Raw genomic sequence first — 21,425 nt, forward strand, 5'->3', positions numbered from 1 at the left:
GTGACTCAGCCATAACTGATTGCCATCAGAGACAGGTGTTTTATATCACTGGATATTAATTCCAGTACAAAATATTTAGAGGAAGGAGTTCACTAATTTAATAAATGAAGCATCGTATTTTCTAAGATTCAAAAAACAAAAAGTGTATTTCTCATAATTTGCAGAAACAGTGGATCAACAGCCTTCAGACATCGCTTTAGCTATAAAGCTTACCCATTGATTGTAGAAGCCATGAAGACCAGATAAGGTCCCAACAGGTTCTTCACCAAAGGAAGGGGAATGGCAGCAGCTTCATCAATTACCACAAGTTCAGCCTGGCCCAGTTTCACAGCATCAGCAGGATGGATATACTGGAGGGAAAGGGAAAGGGTAGAAATAATAATAATAATAATTATTATTATTATTATTATTACTATTATTATTAATTAGATTTGTATGCCGCCCCTCTCCGCAGACTCGGGACGGCTCACAGCAGTAATAAAACAATATACAGAAATCCTAAATCGCCTTTCTCAAGGCGTCTTGGCAACAAAAATAAAATAAACTCTTTTACAGCCCCTTTAAACCTCTCATTTTACTTAGTTCCCTTTATCTAAAATAATAATAAATGAGCTATACTTGCAAATAAAATGGATTAACTAACAATACTATGCAGCCCATGTTCACATGTAGAAGGAAACCATACTTAAAACAAATGAATAGTAACATTACTTTTCATTCAGGCCGATGAACAGTTACTAAAACGCATTACTACCTGTTTGTGCATGTGCGTGAGATACTTTTGCACATGCTCAGATGTGTCCTGGGCAGGTAGGCGGAGCCTCCCGCCGCGCTGCTACAGGTTTGCAGAACCAGGCCAAACCAGAAGCAACCCACTACTGCCGATGAACCCTTATTCATAAAGTGGTTTCCAATCAGTGGTTCAGAAGCCCTTCACACATTGCTAGAAACTGCTTAAGTGCTGAATTCTGCTCTCTTTCATTATTGGACCAAAGAAGACAGCAACATTAGAAGAAAACACCCCAAATGTCAAATTTTCTAGGCCGAACCATTGGTAAATACCTGTATTGTCTGTCTATGTTCTCGAAACACATTGACTCTCACAACCGCTTTGCTGAATTCAGGATTGAGAGACTGAATGATCTCATAATCCAAATGTTCCTGAAAACAGACATAATAATGGGGCAATATGAAAAATGAATTAAATATTATCCATCCTACAAATTGACATATCTTACTATTATGCTTGATTGTACAGCCAGCCAGATGTTTAGGTTGGATTTGGCATTTTTGTCTACCTAATGAATCCTTACCAATGGTCTGGGAAAGGCGGATGTAGCTGTTTGATCAGGTTAAGAGGTGCCATCAAAAGATATAAGCTGTTTGGGATAAAGAGTGATGTGGAATAGAATTTGACACCTTGGGAAATTTACAAATCGCAAGCAATCATGCTGATTGAGTTGGAAAGTCTGCAACCCAGCACATCTGGAGGCTGCTCGGCTTGAGAAGATCAGTGAAGATCAGAGAAGATATATGACATATCAATACATGCCAAGATAGAGAGAAGATCCCAGTTGTTATACTGAAGTGATGGCGAACGTTTTTTGGTTCATGTGCCAAAAGGGTGCCTGCCCACATCCATTCTCTACCCCGCCACACATCTGTACATGATCAGGGGGACATGATCAAAACATTTAAATATGTTAAAGGGTTAAATAAGGTTCAGGAGAGAAGTGTTTTTAATAGGAAAGTGAACACAAGAACAAGGGGGCACAATCTGAGGTTAGTTGGGCGAAAGATCAGAAGCAATGAGAGAAAATATTATTTTACTGAAAGAGTAGTAGATGCTTGGAACAAACTTCCAGCAGCCGTGGTTGGTAAATCCACAGTAACTGAATTTAAACATGCCTGGGATAAACATATATCCATCCTAAGATAAAATACAGGAAATAGTAAAAGGGCAGACTAGATGGACCATAAGGGCAGCAGCTTGCCTCCAGAAATTGTGAATGCTCAAACACTGGAAGTTTTTAAGATGTTGGATAACCATTTATCTAAAGTAGTGTAGGGTTTCCTGCCTAAGCAAGGGATTGGACTAAAAGACCTCCACGGTCCCTTCTAACCCTGTTGTTGTTACCTCAAAAGAAGGAAATATCTGTAACTTAGAGTTGACCTATGGAATCCTTAGCACTCTCTGAACTTGGTTGTTCATTTGCAGACATCCTGTTACTGTATAATGAAACATCTGCAGGTCAGAGAGCTTCAAGGACTCCATAATATTGTTTCATCTTACCTGGTACTGTAGGGCATCAAAGCCTTTAAATACAAATTCGAATAGGGTGTGAAGATTATCTGGACTTGGAGATGTGACGAAAATGTTGGAATAGCTGTAAAAAAGAAAAGGCAAAGAACAGATGCTACCACTTTTTTTCTCCTTTATTAAAACGTCAGGACCAATTTTGGGTGTATCATCTTTGAAACATCAAATCCATTAAAAATATGACTTACGATACAATGCCTCAATTGTTAAGAGACAATACAACAATGTTTCAAGTTTTGAAAAGGATATATACTTTGTCTCCTAAAGAAAGTCAGCTCTGACTTCTTTGGAAAGACAGATACTGAAGCTAAGGCTCAAATAATTTTGGACACCAAATGAGAAGGGAGGACTCACGAAGAGTCATACACAACTTAGCAACTGAAACACCATCAACATCAGCCTGCCAGTTATTGTAACAATAATTTTGTTATATTTATGGCTATTGATTTTCATGAGAGGGGTTTTTTTGGGGGGTGGGTGGGGTGTTAGCTTGTGCAGGTTGGAGGCTGGATTTTTTTATTTTGAAAGGAAGAAAAAATAATTACTTAAAACTGTAAACTGACCAGAATCTTTGGAATGGTATTTCGATGAACAAATGGGTGAATGAAAATGTACAACAGTGCAGAAGCGCCAGATTTTAAACAAACTTTCAGTGGCACAGTAAACCTGTCCTAATAAAAATGATTTAAGATTGTATATGTGATGGACCACTTTGTCAAACTATCATAAAATACCCAATGTAACTTACTATTTGCAGACTGAACTAAATATAGATTGCATTCCATCTATATTTACTTCAGTGAAAACTATAGTTTATATTATTAAAATTCACTTGTATTCCAGGCTGACAGTAACAATTTAAAAAAAAATCCTCACTATATCAATTTGCTGACTTGAAGCATTCATTGTCCAATAAAAATTCTGATTCAGATACGAAAAAGAAGCAAACAGACACCATTAAAGGAAAAGTTTGAATTAAGTTATGACTATGTTGTTTTCTTGACACAAAACTAGTGCCTCCTTCTGTGATGTTATGGTAGCTTCCACGTCTCCCTGGAATTTCCTGGAGGGTTTCCCACGAAATATTATCTAAGTCTGATACTACTTAACCATGCCAAGACCAATCAAGGTTGGTTAGATGCTGCTACCTGCTGGAGACTGAAGGAACAGTATCACTGGCATGCAATATTGGGGTATATTAACTTTTTGCCCTTGGCCAAAGGGGATGATCTACAGCATATCTAAAATAATTTCTGCTCTGGAATTAATAACAATGCATTATGACTAGGCAAGTCCCCTCTCAACAGTTACTTTGTGACCATAATCCCAATCTTCTTTTAATTGGAACCCTCAATCTGAGTATTGTATTGGCAGTTCTGTGTTAGTAAAAACTTCAGAAGAGAAGGATTTAGGGGTAGTGATTTCTGACAGTCTCAAAATGGGTGAACAGTGCAGTCAGGTGGTAGGGAAAGCAAGTAGGATGCTTGGCTACATAGCTAGAGGTATAACAAGCAGGAAGAGGGAGATTATGATCCCGCTATATAGAGTGCTGATAAGACCACATTTGAAATACTGTGTTCAGTTCTAGAGACCTCACCTACAAAAAGATATTGACAAAATTGAACGGGTCCAAAGACGGGCTACAAGAATGGTGGAAGGTCTTAAGTATAAAACGTATCAGGAAAGACATAATGAACTCAATCTGTATAGTCTGGAGGACAGAAGGAAAAGGGGGGACATGATCGAAATATTTAAATATGTTAAAGGGTTAAATAAGGTCCAGGAGGGAAGTGTTTTTAATAGGAAAGTGAACATAAGAACAAGGGGACACAACCTGAAGTTAGTTGGGGGAAAGATCAAAAGCAACACGAGAAAATATTATTTTACTGAAAGAGTAGTAGATCCTTGGAACAAACTTCCAGCAGATGTGGTTGGTAAATCCACAGTAACTGAATTTAAACATGCCTGGGATAAACATAGATCCATCCTAAGATAAAATACAGAAAATAGTATAAGGGCAGACTAGATGGACCATGAGGTCTTTTTCTGCCGTCAGTCTTCTATGTTTCTAATTTTCCAAACATATCTACCACCTCGAAACATTTCCCTCAAGCCTGACCATTTCGCACAAAACCTCTCTTGCAATATCTAAGAAAAACCTACCCAAAAGCCACTGCTCCCGCAATTGCCAATCCCAAAGCAGCTGATTTCCCACGTCCTCTGGCAGCTGTTAAAGCCACAGTACTTCTCAGGGTCTTCTCAGAAATGGCTTCGATGAATTTGAGGACTCCTTTTGCCTGTCAGGGAAGAAAGAAGCCACCAAGATAGATCATGGATGGAGAAGGACACCAACCAGAAGAGACATAAAGCAGGGAAAGATAAAGTATGAATAGGAATTATACAACATTAATTTAGTCCTAACATATTTTGGCTCTTCTCAACAATCTGGATTCTGCAAATCTAAAGAAGACATTATTATATCTGCATTATACCACATATTTTATAATACAGATATGAGGAGACGGTTTGGTGTAGTAATTGAAGGGCTGGCCTAGATATCAGGAGATTTTGAATCTAGGTCTTCCTTAGTTATCAAAACCAGATGGATGACCTCGAGCCAGTTAGTCTTTCTCAGCCAAATCCACCTCACAAACTTATTGTTGTGCGAAAAACAGGAGACAAGATATTTGGGATGTTCACTGCCTTGAATTGACCCAAATATATTTTACGTTTACCTGATCCAATGTTTTACAAACATCAACCAATGTGCCAACCGGTTGTGTGTCCTGTAAGCTCTCCTTTAGCTCCTTCAGTTCCACCTCATGAGGACTTTGGCTCTCTTCCTAAAAGAGGAAAACAGCTGTCTGAATCCAAATTAGCTATCTTTAAGAGAAAAATGAGAATATATGTAAATCCCAGTTAAAGATGAGCTAAGTCAAAAGGGAAGTAACCTTACTGCAAATGCTTCCAAGAATTTTCAATTTCAATTCTGGGATATTATTTCAAAAGTAGTTGACAATGTAAAGTGATACCTTGTCTTACAAACTTAATTGGTTCCGGGATGAGGTTCTTAAGGTGAAAAGTTTGTAAGATGAAACAATGTTTCCCATAGGAATCAATGGAAAAGCGATTAATGCGTGCAAGCCCAAAATTCACCCCTTTTGCCAGCCGAAGTGCCCGTTTTTGTGCTGCTGGGATTCCCCTGAGGCTCCCCTCCATGGGAAACCTAACCTCCGGACTTCTGTGTTTTTGCGATGCTGCAATTTCACTGAGGCTCCCCTCACTGGGAAACCCGACCTCTGGACTTCCGTTGCCAGCGAAGCACCCGTTTTTGCACTACTGGGATTCCCCTGCTGGGATTCCCCTGCAGCATCGCAAAAACACCGAAGTTCTCGAAACCCCACCTCCGGACCTCTGTGTTTTTGCGATGCTGCGATTTCACTGAGGCTCCCCTCGCTGGGAAACCCCACCTCTGGACTTCCGTTGCCAGCAAAGCGCCCGTTTTTGCGCTACTGGGATTCCCCTGCAGCATCACAAAAACATGGAAGTCTGGAGGTGGGGTTTCCCAGCGAGGGGAGCCTCAGGGGAATCCCAGCAGTGGAAAAATGGGCGTTTCGCTGGCAACCGAAGTCCGGAGGCGGGGCATCCCAGTGGCGGCGGTGGGTTTGTAAGGTGAAAATAGTTTGTAAGAAGAGGCAAAAAAATCTTAAACCCCGGGTTTGTATCTCGAAAAGTTTGTATGACAAGGCGTTTGTAAGACGAGGTATCACTGTATCTTTTTTTTTAATGTACACTGAGAGCCTGTGCACCAAGACAAATTCCTTGTGTGTCCAATCACACTCAGCCAATAAAATTCTATTCTATTCAACATTCATCAAATTATACTGTGATCATGGTTTCGTGATGGTGGGTTTGTTTGCCCCCAGTCAAACCTGCAAAGCAGGATGTAAGGATGTCTAGATGATAACCAACTGGTTATAATGCTCACAAAACTATCCATAAAATGAGAATGGTTCTATAGGAAATACAGGAATAAAAATATATGGAGATTCCCAATCATGCAGGTCCTGACACATGAACTATAGGATAAAGATATCAAGGAATTTCACAATACTTGAGACAGGTGGTATGTCTGGATTACAAAATAATAATAATAATAATAAAATAAAATAAAAATAACTAATAATAATAACGCAAATTATACAAATAACTAAGAGAGAAAAATCAAACTGTTGTTAAAAGTAAATATTGTTGTTTCAAGGCACCATTATACCATGGAAAAATATAGAGGAAATGAAAGTAATCACATAGAAATGGATATTAATAAACTAACGAGATTTATGTGTATTAATAAATAGGAAAAAAATTGTTATAAATGAATAAGCTGCAAAAACCAATTATCCTACGATTTAGCAGGTGCAACTACTAAGTTCTAATAACAAAACAACTCTAAAGCATAATGCTTTATTTTGTCTTGAGTGTATGTATGTAATTATGTAATCTTATGTAATTTCCCCCCCCTGTAAATGACGTGTTGTTTCTTTTTTTTCTTAATGTAAATAATTAATAAAGATATTTTAAAAAACAAAAACAAAGACAACTGGAATTTCTTGGGTGCCCCCCCCCCCTGAAAACGTTTCACTTCTCATCCACAAAGCTTCTTCCCTTCCCTTCCCTTCGCCTTCTTTCTTCCCTAAGAAAGAAATCAATAAAATCTAGTTGTCTTTTGAAAAGCATTTTTGGTACAGGAATAAACGATAAGGTGACAGAGAGTTAAATAAAAGCAACAACAAAGGAGCCTGAAAAACAGGAATACTTTTACAAAAAAACAAAAACTACATCATTTGCCACAAACATTTGAAAAACAGTTCTAGAGTTAAATGGAATGTTTACTCAAATTATTAGAATGAGTTGTCTTTTGTGAGGACCGTAATAGTTTTCTCGCAAATTAAGTCACGGTGAGGGTACTGATAGGCATTTTTAGTTTTATTTGCTATACTTTTTCTTACATATTTTCTAGATACCTCTTGGAATTCAAAATCACTGTCTTGAGAGAACGAGAAAAGGCTAACAGGAACACCTCTATTCATTTTAAAGTCTATTTTTACTGCATACTAAATACCTCAATTAAACACCATGTTTCTCAAAAAGACAACCCATCTTGAAAAGAAACCCTATCACATTTTTGAGTGCATGTGTTCCAATTAAGCTCCGCCCACAAAATTATGCCTACCAGAAGGCTTCTGCAGCCGATAACAGAGCTCCCGATCAATCTGGAGTTCTGGTATCGATTGCAGATGCCTTCCAGCAGGCATCTGAAGGCAAAACGGAGGCCGAGTGCAAGTACAGTAGTACCTCTAGATACGAGCTGCTCCACATGCGAGTATTCCAAGTTACGAGCCACGACGCGAGCAAAATTTCTGTTCGACACCCGAGCTCAAATTCGGGATACGAGCCGAGCTTCCACTAGGTTGCGCAAGAATTCTTGCTTCTGGTTATCTCGGCACGGAAAAACAAAGTCTAAAGGCATTCGTTCGAGATCCGAGTTGATCGACATATGAGCTCAGGTCTGGAACGAATTAAACTTGTATCTAGAGGTACTACTGTATTTGCGAATGGCAGCAAGCGGCTGCAGAAGTGGGCCAGCAGCGGGCCTGCTGGGTGGGGCTGTAGGTGACACTGCTACGAGGTGAGTCAATAATTAGAATCCTCCAAAAAGAAGGCCTAGCCCTTTTTTCAGAAGTCAAAAGGAAAATAAGACCCAGTCTTCTTTTTGGAGAAAAATAGTACAAATCCAAATTATTACATATTACATATATTGTATGAGAGCCTAAAGCACTGGCCATTATCAGATAAATAAACACACCTGTGAGCGAGGTGGCAGAGCTGAAATGTTTGCAGCATGACTAGAGATAGGGAGGATGTTCAGCTGATCGTCAACAACTACACAGGTTTTACAAGAGGCCAGAGAGAGAATGAACCTGCAGGAGACAAGGGGGAAAATAATATTACAACAGAAGCTGGGTTTTCCTCAATGCGCAAAACACTCTTGCAGCCCTTCTGAACATCATTCTTCTGAGGGCAAAGTGGCTCAAGAGCTATATGTTTCTTTTTCTTTTTAAAATAATTTTTATTTACATATAAACATTAAAAACAATAAAAAACAGACATAACATTTACATCTACACAATATACAATACACACACAAAAATTCAAAGACGAGCATATAATATCTCCCCTCCCCTCCTACGACTGGCTCTATTGTCAGCCTCCTTTTTGTTCTTAGCGGTATTAACACAAATGGTTTAATTGATAACATATAATTTGTGATTTATATTATATACTATTGCATTTAAGTTCTTATTTTTTAGCTAATAATAGAACATATCTAATGCATAGTCAAAACAAGGAGTTGTATTAATTCTTTAGTAATTTTGATTTATAATATTTCTTTATTATGCAGCACTACTAGTAGCTCAAGAGCTATATGTTTCAATAGAAGACATTTAACAGTCAAGAAAGCCTGTATTTTCTGCCCAGTTACAAACCACAAAGAACGCAGCACACACAAATTCGGTCCCAACCTTTACGTAGAATAGACTAGAATTCTTTATTGGTCAAGTGTGATTGATTAATTGATTTACTAAATTGAAGACTACTAATGAGCTTTCTTAGTAGTCGGCAAACACAAATACAGTGTAAAACAGTCTTTGCTCAACACCGGCTGTTAATTCAACTTCATTAACATCCATGGAATAATAAATCAAGTCTGAGCCAACAGTCATGGCTCAGACATCAGGAAGCTTACAATGGTTTGCAAAATGCCCCGAAGTAATTTGCAGGGAGAATGTCAAAAGAAAGAACAAGAGCCGAGAAGACGTTTCAGAATTTCAAACACGGAGGCATATGAACGAACATTGTTCCCTGCAAATTGTTGCTTGCATCATCATCTCTTAAATAGGCTAGGGGAGTGGCCAATTAGCCCCAAACCTACTCTTGAGACCACCTCCTGAGGAACCACTCCTGCCTTTTGGCAGCTCTGCATACCCATGCATTAAGAATAGGCTCCTCCTCCTCTTCCTCATCACTGATGAGAGATTCTGGAGGCCCTGGCTGAATCTCTACCTCTGGCACCAAGTCCTCTCCAGCCTCCTTACTGTCCGACTCAGGTGCCAGCTGCACAGGCCGCTGGTGCATCACCACATCAGCCTCTTCTCTGGCAGTATCCGCTATCAGCTGCACAGGCTGCTGGCGGGCCACAATATTGTAGAGATAAGGAGTTTCTCTCAACATGAACACTTTGTTCCTGTTCTTTAATACTTGGGCGGTGGCAGGGATTGATTGTAACTTGTAAAACCCCATATGGTTTGGCCTAGAACACTTAACAGAAATGTCTTCTATAAGTGGCCCATTTTTTACATTGTGAAAGAAACTGATAATGAATCCCCATTTTCACAAGGCAAAATTACCCAAGACTCACAAGCCTTGCCTTCCCATAAGGCCCTTGTGCTAAGGAATTGCCTGCCACTAGAAATTTGATTGGGCCTCAGATTGCTGGCATTCTAATCCTTTCTAATCCGAAATTAATTTAGGGATATTTTCAATAGAGAAATGGTGCCATTGGGTCCCCCCCCCCTCCCTATGGATGAGATTGGGGGGGGGGGGTTGCTACTTTTTATTAGCACAATGCTAATTTCATTCTGTGGACCTTTTATTGCGAGGGTCTATCCCAAACAAGTCTCTTGACTGCAATAACCCCAATCGATCAATCAAATGGAATTTAATACACACATTCTGAATATTACAACTAGAGGGCAGCAAACATTATGAAGTGAAACCACTTCTTGTATGTGAGAAATCATAAGTTCAAACACATAAAGCAAGCAGATTAGATTTCCTAAATTGCACACTTGCTAACTTGTATAAGTACTTAACTTACCTTTCATTAAATCTGCCAATCACGTCCTGATGTGCCTCTGTTCTATAGCGGGAGTGAACATCCTGAAAAAAGAAGAGAATCCTTATGTGAAACCTGAATAGCCATGTACTATCTACACAATTTGACACAGCATGGCTATCAAATACTGTGTAGCCTCTTTCCAAAGTCCACATCTCTCTAACAGCTACATTCCTAACCTTTTAAGCTTAGCCCTTTCCAAGGCTTTGGGGAAAACAATAGACCAAGAAAACAATTGATCTGGTTTACATGCTTTATTTACAAAAATACATGTGGACTGCCACCTCAGGTGGCACGCGGAGCCATATTTGCTGGCAGGCGAACCGTTGCCCTAGCTCAGCTCCAGCACACATGTGGGGGCCTGCCAGTTGATTTTTGGCTCACATGAAGGGTCTGGGAGGGTGGTTTTGGCCACCGGAGGGCCTCCACGGAATAGGGGAGAGTATTTCTGGCCTCCCCAAGCTCCAAGAAAGCCTCTGGAGCCTGGGGAGGGCAAAAAATGGTCCCACCAGGCCCACTGGAAGTCAGAAATTGGGGGGGGGGGGCATTGAATACAGATGTAGGCACGCACAAGTATATGATAGCGTGCATGTGCATTATTTCAGCACCTGAGGGAAAAAAGGTTCACCATCATCGTCCTATGAGAAGGGAAAACAACCCCATCCTTTTAAATAAGCCTTGTCTTAAAACAGCTCACTTTCCTGAGGGAGAACTGAGCTATCACCCAAGCATCCTCAGCTGAGACTGATATTCTTTGTGTTAGTTTAAGTTTAAGTTTAATCAGATTTGTATGCCGCCCCTCTCCGCAGACTCGGGGCGGCTCACAGCAACAGCAACACAATGTACAACAAATCCAATATTTAAATTAATTTTAAAAACCCCACAAGTTAAAACCAATCATACACACTAGCGTACCATACATAAATTTTATAAGCCTAGGGAGAAGGAACATGTCAATTCCCCCATGCCTGACAACAGAGGTGGGTTTTAAGGAGCTTACGAAAGGCTAGGAGGGTGGGGGCAACTCTGATATCTGGGGGGAGTTGGTTCCAAAGGGTCGGGGCCGCCACAGAGAAGGCTCTTCCCCTAGGCCCCGCCAACCGACATTGTTTAGTTGACGGGACCCGGAGAAGGCCAACTCTGTGGGACCTAACTGGTTGCTGGGATTCGTGCGGCAGAAGGCGGTCCCGGAGATATTCTGGTCCAGTGCCATGAAGGGTACAGGGTACATGGTTGTTAGGGATTGCCATTGTAAACTGCATATTGTACACTTGTACCAAACTTGTACTTAAAGAGTTAATGTGCACTTAAAGAGTTAACTTGTACTTGAAGAGTTAATATTCAAGGCTGTTTCGTCACTTTCTCATTGAAGCTATAAAAGCTCATTATTCTGCTCAGTCATTTCACTTTGCCTGAGAGAGGGGGAGTTGTGTTTACGTTTCGTGGGTATCTTCTTGTATAAGCTTCGTGCTTATTATCTATATTGTATTTTTGCTTTGTGCTTCTATTCTTGTAATTGCTCAGTGTTTGTTATCCTGTATTTGCTTCATGCTTATTCTGGATTGTTTATATTTTGTTTATATGTAAATAATACTTATTTAACTAAGTCTGTGTCTTGGCTTTATCACACATCCACGCTCTGTTAAAATTCTCTGCTCGGTGTATGTCGAAGGTCTCATAGCTTAGCTAAACCGAGACATGCCAACACTTTGGAAGGAAAGAAATGAACCAGAACTATTCATATAACGTATCTCTTTAGCTGGACATTATAATCCAGTGTTTTTCAACCTTGGCAACTTTCTGATGTGTGGGCTTCAACTCCCAGAATTCCCCAGCCAGCAAGATGAAACTCACAGTTCACCAACCAACCAACTCTCTATTGGAAAAGTTCCCCTCTGCCATGAAATGTAAACAATGGCATCAATGCTTATGACAACAGAGATGTTCTATAAAGAACAGAAGTTGGGGAGCAAAGCTTTTAATTAAAACAAATTAAGGAAGTTCATTTATTTTCCTTTCTGCGCAGCTACAAGGGTCACCCAGAAAGTAATGCACCACATTTTTTTTCTCAGCCTACAGTAATAGTAAAAATGCAAAACTTTAGATATACATTATTTGAATTGTCAGGAGTGCGTGTGCAAATTTTGTGTTTCTTCAGATAGTGTAGCTGCAGCAGTGTTTTAAAATGGTGACTGTAAGTGATTTATTTATTTATTAGATTTGTATGCTGCCCCTCTCCGAAGACTCAGGGCGGCTAACAACAATGAATAAAACAATGTAACAAATCCAATATTAAAAAACAATATTAAAAAAAACCCAATTTAAGAGACCAATCATACAAAGAAGCATACCATGTATAAATTCTATAAGCCTAGGGGGAAGGGAAAAAATTTCAATTCCCCCATGCCTGACGACAGAGGTGGGTTTTTAAGGAGCTTGCAAAAGGCAAGGAGGGTGGGGGCAACTCTGATATCTGGGGGGAGCTGGTTCCAGAGGGTCGGGGCCGCCACAGAGAAGGCTCTTCTCCTGGGTCCCGCCAAATGACATTGTTTAGTCGACGGGACCCGGAGAAGGCCAACTCTGTGGGACCTAACCGGTCGCTGGGATTTGTGCGGCAGAAGGCGGTCCCAGAGATATTCTGGTCCGATGCCATGAAGGGCTTTATAGGTCATAACCAACACTTTGAATTGTGACCGGAAATTGATCAGCAACCAATGCAGACTGCGGAGTGTTGGTGTAACATGGGCATTGTACATTACAAGCAGCATGTCATCATTGAATTTCTCACTGCGGAGAAAAAAACTGTTGGGAACATCCACAAGCATTTGTGTACAGTTTATGGAGAATCTGCAGGCAACAGAAGTACATTTAGTTGCTGGGCACAGAGGATGAGGGCCATTAGAGGTGATTTGTATAGTGCAGAAGTGACTTTGTGACCAGAGCAAGGATGGTACCGACAGGGCATATACGCCCTTGTGTGTCGCTGGAGGAAGGCCATAGAACAGGACGGAGATTATGTGGAAAAATAGGGAGTGTAGAAGAAACATCATTCTTTCTTATGTGCAAGTTTCATTGTGTTTAATAAATAATTGTTGAAGAAAAAAATGTGGTGCATTACTTTCTGGGTGACCCTCATGCCTTAATACAGTTTAACAGAACAACAGGGCAGTTTATAAACCAAAAATGTACCATGGTCATTGTATAAAGCTGCTTCAGTGAATTCATTGTCCTCAAAAGAATTGCAATGATACCTCCCCCTTCCACAGTTTCAATCGTTCGGGCCAGGAGATTCGGAGTCAAGGCTTCAAAGTCCTGAAGAAAATGATGGAGGAAATTAGCAATCTATTCTAGAACAGAATTAATGAGAAACTCAAGCACTTTGCGTGTATGTGCACTTGAATTTTCCTCCTCCTTGAACAATTCCTGAATACCCAAGCACCCTTTTCTTGTATATTTCCTTATTATCTTTACAAACCATCATTTTTTCTCTCTGTAAAATATATACTGTACTTGCTCGTTCACTTTCTTTGCTCTTCCCTTAGCAGCAAGGCTGGCTACAATGTGAACATCCTAATACTTGCACCATACTCTATTTTGCCTACCATCTTCACAATATTCTAGGATCTTAGACGCCACTTCAAATTAAGAATGGGCATTGGGCAACTTCCTTATGACCAAGGATCATGTTAGTACAAGGTACAGGGTTGTTAGGGTTTGCCATTGTAAACTACCTATTGTAGTCTCTTATACTATCACTTTAAATATTTTAGGCTGGTTCGCCATAAGAGGGCGCCAGTACTCCTTCCCTCAATGATGCTTTATCGCTCATTCACTTTTGCTTTGCCTTGAGGGGGGGGGGGAGTGTATTTGCTTAGTGCTTGTTATGGATTGTTTCTATTTTGTATATATGTAAATAGTACTTATTAAGCATAACTAAGTCTGTGTCTTTTTCTTTGGCTTTACCACACATCCACATTCTGTTAAAATTCTCTGCTCAGTGTATGTCAAAGGTCTCATAGCCTAGCTATACCGAGACATACCAACAGATCAGGTGCACTTTAAGTCTGACCTTCAACTGTTACAGGATGGAACTTGGTATAAAACAAAGTTGTAAAATTTAATTTCACTTTCCAACAAAACCAGGACAAACCAAGACAAAACAGCATTTTTTCAGGGTTTCAGTCATTTTTAAAGAGTGAAGTGGAGGTATTAAGCTTTTAAAGAGTTTGCAAATCTTAGTCTACTCTATTCACCCCAAATCATCCAAATATTTTGGTCTCATTATTCAGTGGGTGCTTAGAGAGCCAGAAAAAGGATCAGTAGCTGTAAGTGAAGCTACATGTGCGTCCCAAATTCAGAAAAAAATGTTTACCTAGAAAAACTATTCTATATAATCTGAATAACTTTCCTAAGCCTCCAATCCATCCATTTACACTGACTGTAATTCACAGATATTTCAAATTGCTCTGAATTGAAATGCTTTAATATTTTTTTTTGAAATAGTGACACCTGATATTGGATTATATTTTGGACATCTTGAATAAAGTGATGGAAAAAAACGAGTAGCCAAGCCAAATGATTTGTAACAAGAACACTCTTCTTACCTGAAGTACACACATGCCAAATGTATTCCCAAGGATTTTGTGTGTCTCGTTGTAGTAACAATACCGAATGTTTGTGGCTGCTATGAACAATTCAAAGGGGTCATCTTGCTTTAGATCTAACATTCCGGATTTAATTTTCTTCTGCAACTGTCTCATTCTTTTTTTACGGTGACTGAAAGTGAGAAAAGGCATCTCAGAATGCTTAGATTTAAACAAGCATAACCCTACACATACTTAGAAATATGTTCTACCTGTAAGATAGTGCTTCTTTTAATGAAAGATGCAGAAAATTGCAGCATTAAGGAGTCTAAAAGTATCCCAAGTTAGTTTTAATCGCATGATGTATGACAGGTGACAATATTATTAGGAGTTCCAAGCAAAAAAAAATTCAAGTAGGCGATATTATGCATAAACTGAACAAGTGATAAAAATTAACATTAAAAGTATATGAGAAAAAAGTATCTTAAATTAATGCATACTGCAAGGACCTGAAATTGTTTTTAACTGCAACCTCAGCAATAACACCATTAAATTATGTTTTATGCACATTCTCATTCTCAATAGGAGGAAAAGAAGACAATTCACCTTTGAAGGCCTGTGACATAGGATTTAACTTTACTAGATAAGTGTTCAAAGCAATGGAAACTGCAGTTTAATGTTTCCAAATGTAAAATAATGCACTTGGGGAAAAGGAATCCTCAATCTGAGTATTGTATTGGCAGTACTGTGTTAGCAAAAACTTCAGAAAAGAAGGATTTAGGGGTAGTGATTTCTGACAGTCTCAAAATGGGTGAACAGTGCGGTCAAGCAGTAGAGAAAGCAAGTAGAATGTTTGGCTGCATAGCTAGAGGTATAACAAGCAGGAAGAGGGAGATTGTGATCCCGCTGTATAGAGCGCTGGTGAGACCACATTTGGAATACTGTGTTCAGTTCCAGAGACCTCACCTACAAAAAGAGATTGATAAAATTGAACGGGTCCAAAGACGGGCTACAAAAACGGTGGAAGGTCTTAAGCATAAAACTTAGTAGGAAAGACTTAATGAACTCAATCCATATAGTCTGGAGGACAGAAGGGAAAGGGGGGGGGGGGACATGATCAAAACATTTAAATATTTTAAAGGGTTAAATAAGGTTCAGGAGGGAAGTGTTTTTAATAGGAAAGTCAACACAAGAACAAGGGGGCACAATCTGAGGTTAGTTGGAGAAAAGATCAGAAGCAATGTGAGAAAATATTATTTTACTGAAATAGTAGATGCTTGGAACAAACTTCCAGCCGGTGTGGTTGGTAAATCCACAGTAACTGAATTTAAACACGCCTGGGATAAACATATATCCATCCTAAGATAAAATACATGAAATAGTATAAGAGCAGACTAGATGGACCATGAGGTCTTTTTCTGCCATCAGTCTTCTATGTTTGATTTAACTGTGAGCATGAAGAAACACTATGGATCTTTCCAGAGATTTATAAATTAAAACTACCATGTTATAAACTGAAAAAAAAATGAAATATAAACTAGTTTACCTGCTAAAGCCCAGCTCTTTCTTGTAACACCACAGCACTGTGGGTCTAGCCTTTACAGCTGCTTTGGACAACATATGATGAAGTATGACCACCTGCCAGGTGACAAAACCAAGAATGGTACTTATTGCTTCTGTAGAAATATATGTACAGCATTTGTGAACTGAATCAGAAAACCTCCAAGATTTGAATTCTCTTTTCACTTAGCAATTAACCTCCGTGTGACAGAGGGTAGCTACGCAATCTCAGGACAGGACACATTTTGGTTTGAAGAACTGTTGATCAGTTCATGCCTTCGCTCATTCTGAAGCATTTTTTAATCTTCTACATAACCCAATTATTCACAAGTCAGCTTCAATACCAAAACTGGTTTGAGAAAATCAGGCTTGGTTCATTTAACCATGATGCAGCTTGCCATCTCTCAGCCCAAGCTACTCCGTGTGGTGGCTGCTTCTGGAGAAAAAATAAGTTATCCCTGCATATAGTGCCTTGAATTCTCAGAGGAAATTCAGGATATACCTTATGTTTTAGACTATAAGATGCACCTAGGTTTTGGGGAAGAAAACAAGAAAAAAAAATTGCCTCTGCAATTTGCCTCCTTGCAGCAAACAGCAAAATGCCTGGTCAACTTCAGCACAGCCTGATTGTGGAGACAGAATAGCACTCCCTAGTGGCTGGCAAACCACGCTAGATACAGTGGTACCTCAAGATACAAACCCCTCGTCTTACGAACAACTCGTGATACGAACCCGGGGTTCAGAAAAATTTTGCCTCTTCTTACGAACTTTTTTCGAGTTACGAACCGGTGTTCGGAGACTGCTGGGAAGCCGCGCAGCTGTTTTAAAAGGTGACAGCTGGGCGGCGGGGCTTCCCAGAAGCCTCCCGAACGCCGGTTCGTAACTCGAACAAAGTTCGTAAGAAGAGGCAAAATTTTGCTGAACCCCGGGTTCGGTTCGGGAGGTTGCTGGGAAGCCCCCCAGGCCGGCTGCGACCTTTTAAAACACCCGCGCCGCTTCCCAGCTGTCTCCCGAAGTCGAACGCGGAAGCCGAACTTCCGCGTTTGGCTTCAGGAGACAGCTGGGAAGCTGCGCGGCTGTTTTAAAAGGTCGCAGCCGGCCTGGGGGGCTTTCCAGCACCTCCCCGAACCTCGAACCCGGGTTCGGGGGGGTGCTGGGAAGCCCCCCAGGCCGGCTGTCACCTTTTAAAACAGCAGCGCGGCTTCCCAGCAGTCGCCGAAAGCCGTTTTTTTGCGGGGGGGGTTTTGGTTGCACGGATTAATTGACTTTACATTGTTTCCTATGGGAAACAATGTTTCGTCTTACGAACCTTTCGTCTTACGAACCTCCTCCTTGCACCAATTAAGTTCGTATCATGAGGTATTACTGTATATGCGACATTCTGTGATAAGCTCTCTGACCTGTATAATCCTTTGTCTAGGTGACATTCCAAATATTTCTCCCTTCCCCTTGGAAGACATGCTTCCTTATCAGTTGCAAACACCTCTGGAGGAGACCTCCATAAAAACACGTAGGCAATGGGCTTTAAGTTACAACATCAATTGACCATTCGCTGTCCATGAGGTAAACTTGAGGCCTACCCATGCTTTAAACTAGCCAGTAAGATTCTGTATTCTCTAATACCCAATGAGATGTAACTTGATGACTAATGGATAACAATAAAAAGGGGGTGCAAGGTGCGGGGATAGGCTATTAGGAGTCAATGCAGCTTCCCTGTCCCTGTTGTGTCAGTTTTCAGAAAAGATAGTAGGGGAACAACAATGGCTAGCAATGCTTGCAAGTTTAATTCCATTCCTTGTTATGCGATGGAAAGTAAGGACGACTTCATGTGCCCTACATGCACATCAAGTTTGTTACCCTATATCCCAATAGGAATAAGGATTCTCATCACCAACAACTGAAAAAAATAACTTATAAACAGGGGAGTCAGTCATTTTACATTCACTGAAAACATAAGATGCTTCTGAAAAGTCGGAAAGAGGTGAATAGGAGAAATAGAAAAGACTTCTGCTGTTTGTGAATGTCAACTTTTAAAAATAATATTTAAACAGGTATTAGGCATCATCTTTCTCCTTCGCCCCCTTTCCTGCCCTGTCATCTCTTTTTGGCACCTCTCCACACAGCGATTTCTTTTCCCTCCCGGCCAACAGCTACTCTCTTTCCTCCTTCTTTCCAATGAATAAGGGAAAGTATTTGTGGGTTTCTATATGTCATGTAGCAGTGTTTGTAGATGCTGATGAGAATAGATTAATTGAATAAGTGGGATAATTGTTTTATAGTTGAAAAATTAGTAATTCATTTCTCTTTTTTACAAAATATGCATTCACATGTGCACGCACGATAACAAACATGTAGAGGGATCTCCAAAATAGATTTCAGGTGATAGAAGAAAACAATAAACCTGGTCGTTTTAAAGGATTTATTTTTCTGAGTTCCTATGTCATCTTCTGACTACTTTTTCTTTCATGCTGGGGGATGTTAGTCTTTGATTCAGGTTTTCTTCAATATAAACACAATGTACATCTACAGGCTATACACATCACCTGATCTTTGCCACGGTCTCCTACTATAACAAAGAGGGTCCTTTGTCGCTCAGCCACTCCATTCTCTATTTGGATCCGAATACGATTATCCACTTTCTTGCGCTGCATTTTCAGTGACAGATCCTGTGAAGTTTGTAGACGTTATAACAAATTAGTCCGCATGCTATCTCAACTAAGACAGAGGCAACGCTCAATGGTAAAATGCTTCTCGTTCAAAGGGTTCATTTTTCAATGTTGCTGTGCACATTTCTACTCACCCAAGCAATTCAATGGCATTCTAGTGGAGCTTGTTTTTGGACTCATTTTAAGGCAAGGATAATGTGATCCCTATGTATGTTTCCACACAAATAAGTTCTCATTTCTAAGGGAGTTTTTTCCCTAGGAAATGCTTTTGGATTCAATACCTTGCTGTTGCAATGATAAAGAAAGTGTTTGAGAACAAAAACAGAATGGGGCCCTAGAACAAGTGTTTTAGGAATTTAACAGATAATAATTTAATAAATTTCAGGGAATCTGGGAACTTGGGATGGTTCAAAAAAATTACAATCTTATTTTTACTAATCTTTCATTGAAATCTATGTAGCTTTCCATTCATTTCATGAAAGGTGACAACAGAGTCCAGAAGAAATTTGGTGGCCTATAAGTATAAATATGAAATTAATAAATTAATAGTAATATATGCTCTCTGGACTCCAAAAATATTTGTTAACTTCAACAAATCTATTTATTGTCTAAAGCAGGGGTCACGAACCTTTCGGACCTCAGGGACCACTAAATTCATTATTTTAAATCCCATATGTCACTAATATGATTTTTTTTAAAAAGATAAATAATATTTAGTGCAATATAAAAAATGCTAATAATTTTTCTGCGGATCAGTGGTCCATGGACCACCAGTTGGTGACTGCTGGTCTAAAGTATCTTTTTTTCCAAAAATGTATAATTGAAAATAGTCAGCATACTTTGCATTTCAAAAAATTGTTTTTACCTAAATATTCATACATATCATTTATATTTTGACAACTGTATTTGACCATAATTTGTTTCCTTTGTAATATAATCTACAATTATATGCTTTATGGATTTGTATACATTTATTCTGAAAAAGGACTAGTTTATTTACCAAATTCTCAAATAGATCCATGGTACAAAAGTTTAAGTAGCCATGCCATAGAAATTATAGACACCTGCCTTTATTATACAGCATTTATAACCAGTCTAATCCAAATTACACTGGCAGAGAACAAAAGCAAAGTTTGCACAATTAATCCAGAAAGAATTATTAAAAATTATAGTAGAGAATACCAGGCTGGCCTATCCTTTTGTAAATGAGCAAGAATTATGATACCTCTATTTATCAGGTTGCATGTAAACTAATTTTAGCTGCATTTTCTCTTATCTAACGTTAATTTATGTTGCTGGGGTTTTTTTTACGTTTTCTGTAATGTTGCTTATCCCTAAAAGGAATTAAGATTTTTTTCTACTGATATATTTACTATGTTACCTGCTATTTATTTACAGGTAAGAATCCACATGCCAACATGCCAACTTTTGATGTTGTGCCCGTTGAGTCTATCTTTCCTTAAAACAAAATCCCATTGATTTTAATCGGATATATAACTCAAGCTCATGAAATTCAATCATTCATATCATGACAAAGAAAGCAAATGTTTCTATCATAGCACATTAATTCATTTCATTATATTACAAGCCTTGACTCTAACTTTCTGAAATTCAATCATGATATCCATATGAGTGCGATTAGAAATCCGATTGCAATAAACGGCAAACATTAAACTTCCAAGTTATGTCTTAAAACTCAGACTGTCAGATGTCTATGACTATTACATACCTTACTACGCAAAACAACATAGATATCGGGCGTAGTGAAAATAATAGATCTTATATTCGAACTGAGATGTTATAATAACTGCTGGTTAAAAAAGTCAAAATATACACCCGAGACCCCGAAGTGGGGGGGAAATACAGTAATCTATCTCTTGACTAATCTGAATAATCTCAGATCCAGTCGCAAACCCAATACCAGTTTTTCTCACCGTTTCCAATTCTGCCTTTCTCACTCCAGTCTACGCGCAAAGGGAATCCCGGTCGCCTATGGAAACTCTCGGAGCAGCTTCCCACGTGCAAAAAACCATGTGGGGCTGCGCAACACACTGGAAGGATCCTGCAGGACCGGCCCGCTCAAGAGAAAAAGCAGGGCTAGCTACGGGCGAAGCCGGGCGGCGGGAGAGCAGGAGGGCTTCGCCTGCCTTTGGATCCGGGCTGCAGAAAACAAGAACGAGGATCTCTCCCACGCCTGGGGAGGAGGGTAGGTTTTTCCGCCCGGACGCTGTCTTCCGCCAGGTGCATGGACGCCGGAAAGGGAGGAGCTTTGCTCAACTGCGGCCTTCTGGGACGGTGTTGTGAAGTGACGATCCAGGTCAGGGGTAGACGAAGTTGAC

General features: G+C 39.7%; 1 protein-coding gene across 1 annotated transcript in view; it reads right to left on the reverse strand.

Moving 5' to 3' along the window:
* Window positions 1–21,277, reverse strand: part of NAT10 (N-acetyltransferase 10) — a 47,686-nt gene extending 26,409 nt beyond the window's left edge. The window contains exons 1-12 of the mRNA XM_070761045.1: window positions 21,021–21,277; window positions 18,964–19,086; window positions 16,407–16,498; window positions 14,882–15,053; window positions 13,467–13,589; window positions 10,260–10,321; window positions 8,187–8,301; window positions 5,056–5,163; window positions 4,484–4,617; window positions 2,294–2,387; window positions 1,063–1,161; window positions 214–350 (exon numbers count right to left, since the gene is read on the reverse strand). Of these exons, the coding sequence (XP_070617146.1) occupies window positions 214–350; window positions 1,063–1,161; window positions 2,294–2,387; window positions 4,484–4,617; window positions 5,056–5,163; window positions 8,187–8,301; window positions 10,260–10,321; window positions 13,467–13,589; window positions 14,882–15,053; window positions 16,407–16,498; window positions 18,964–19,071 (1,244 nt within the window). The 5' untranslated portion in view covers window positions 19,072–19,086; window positions 21,021–21,277. The remainder of the gene's footprint in view (window positions 1–213; window positions 351–1,062; window positions 1,162–2,293; window positions 2,388–4,483; window positions 4,618–5,055; window positions 5,164–8,186; window positions 8,302–10,259; window positions 10,322–13,466; window positions 13,590–14,881; window positions 15,054–16,406; window positions 16,499–18,963; window positions 19,087–21,020) is intronic.
* Window positions 21,278–21,425: the final 148 nt, after the last annotated feature.

The sequence above is a fragment of the Erythrolamprus reginae genome, chromosome 1, assembly GCF_031021105.1.
Source record: "Erythrolamprus reginae isolate rEryReg1 chromosome 1, rEryReg1.hap1, whole genome shotgun sequence".
Taxonomy (NCBI): Eukaryota; Metazoa; Chordata; class Lepidosauria; order Squamata; family Dipsadidae; genus Erythrolamprus; species Erythrolamprus reginae.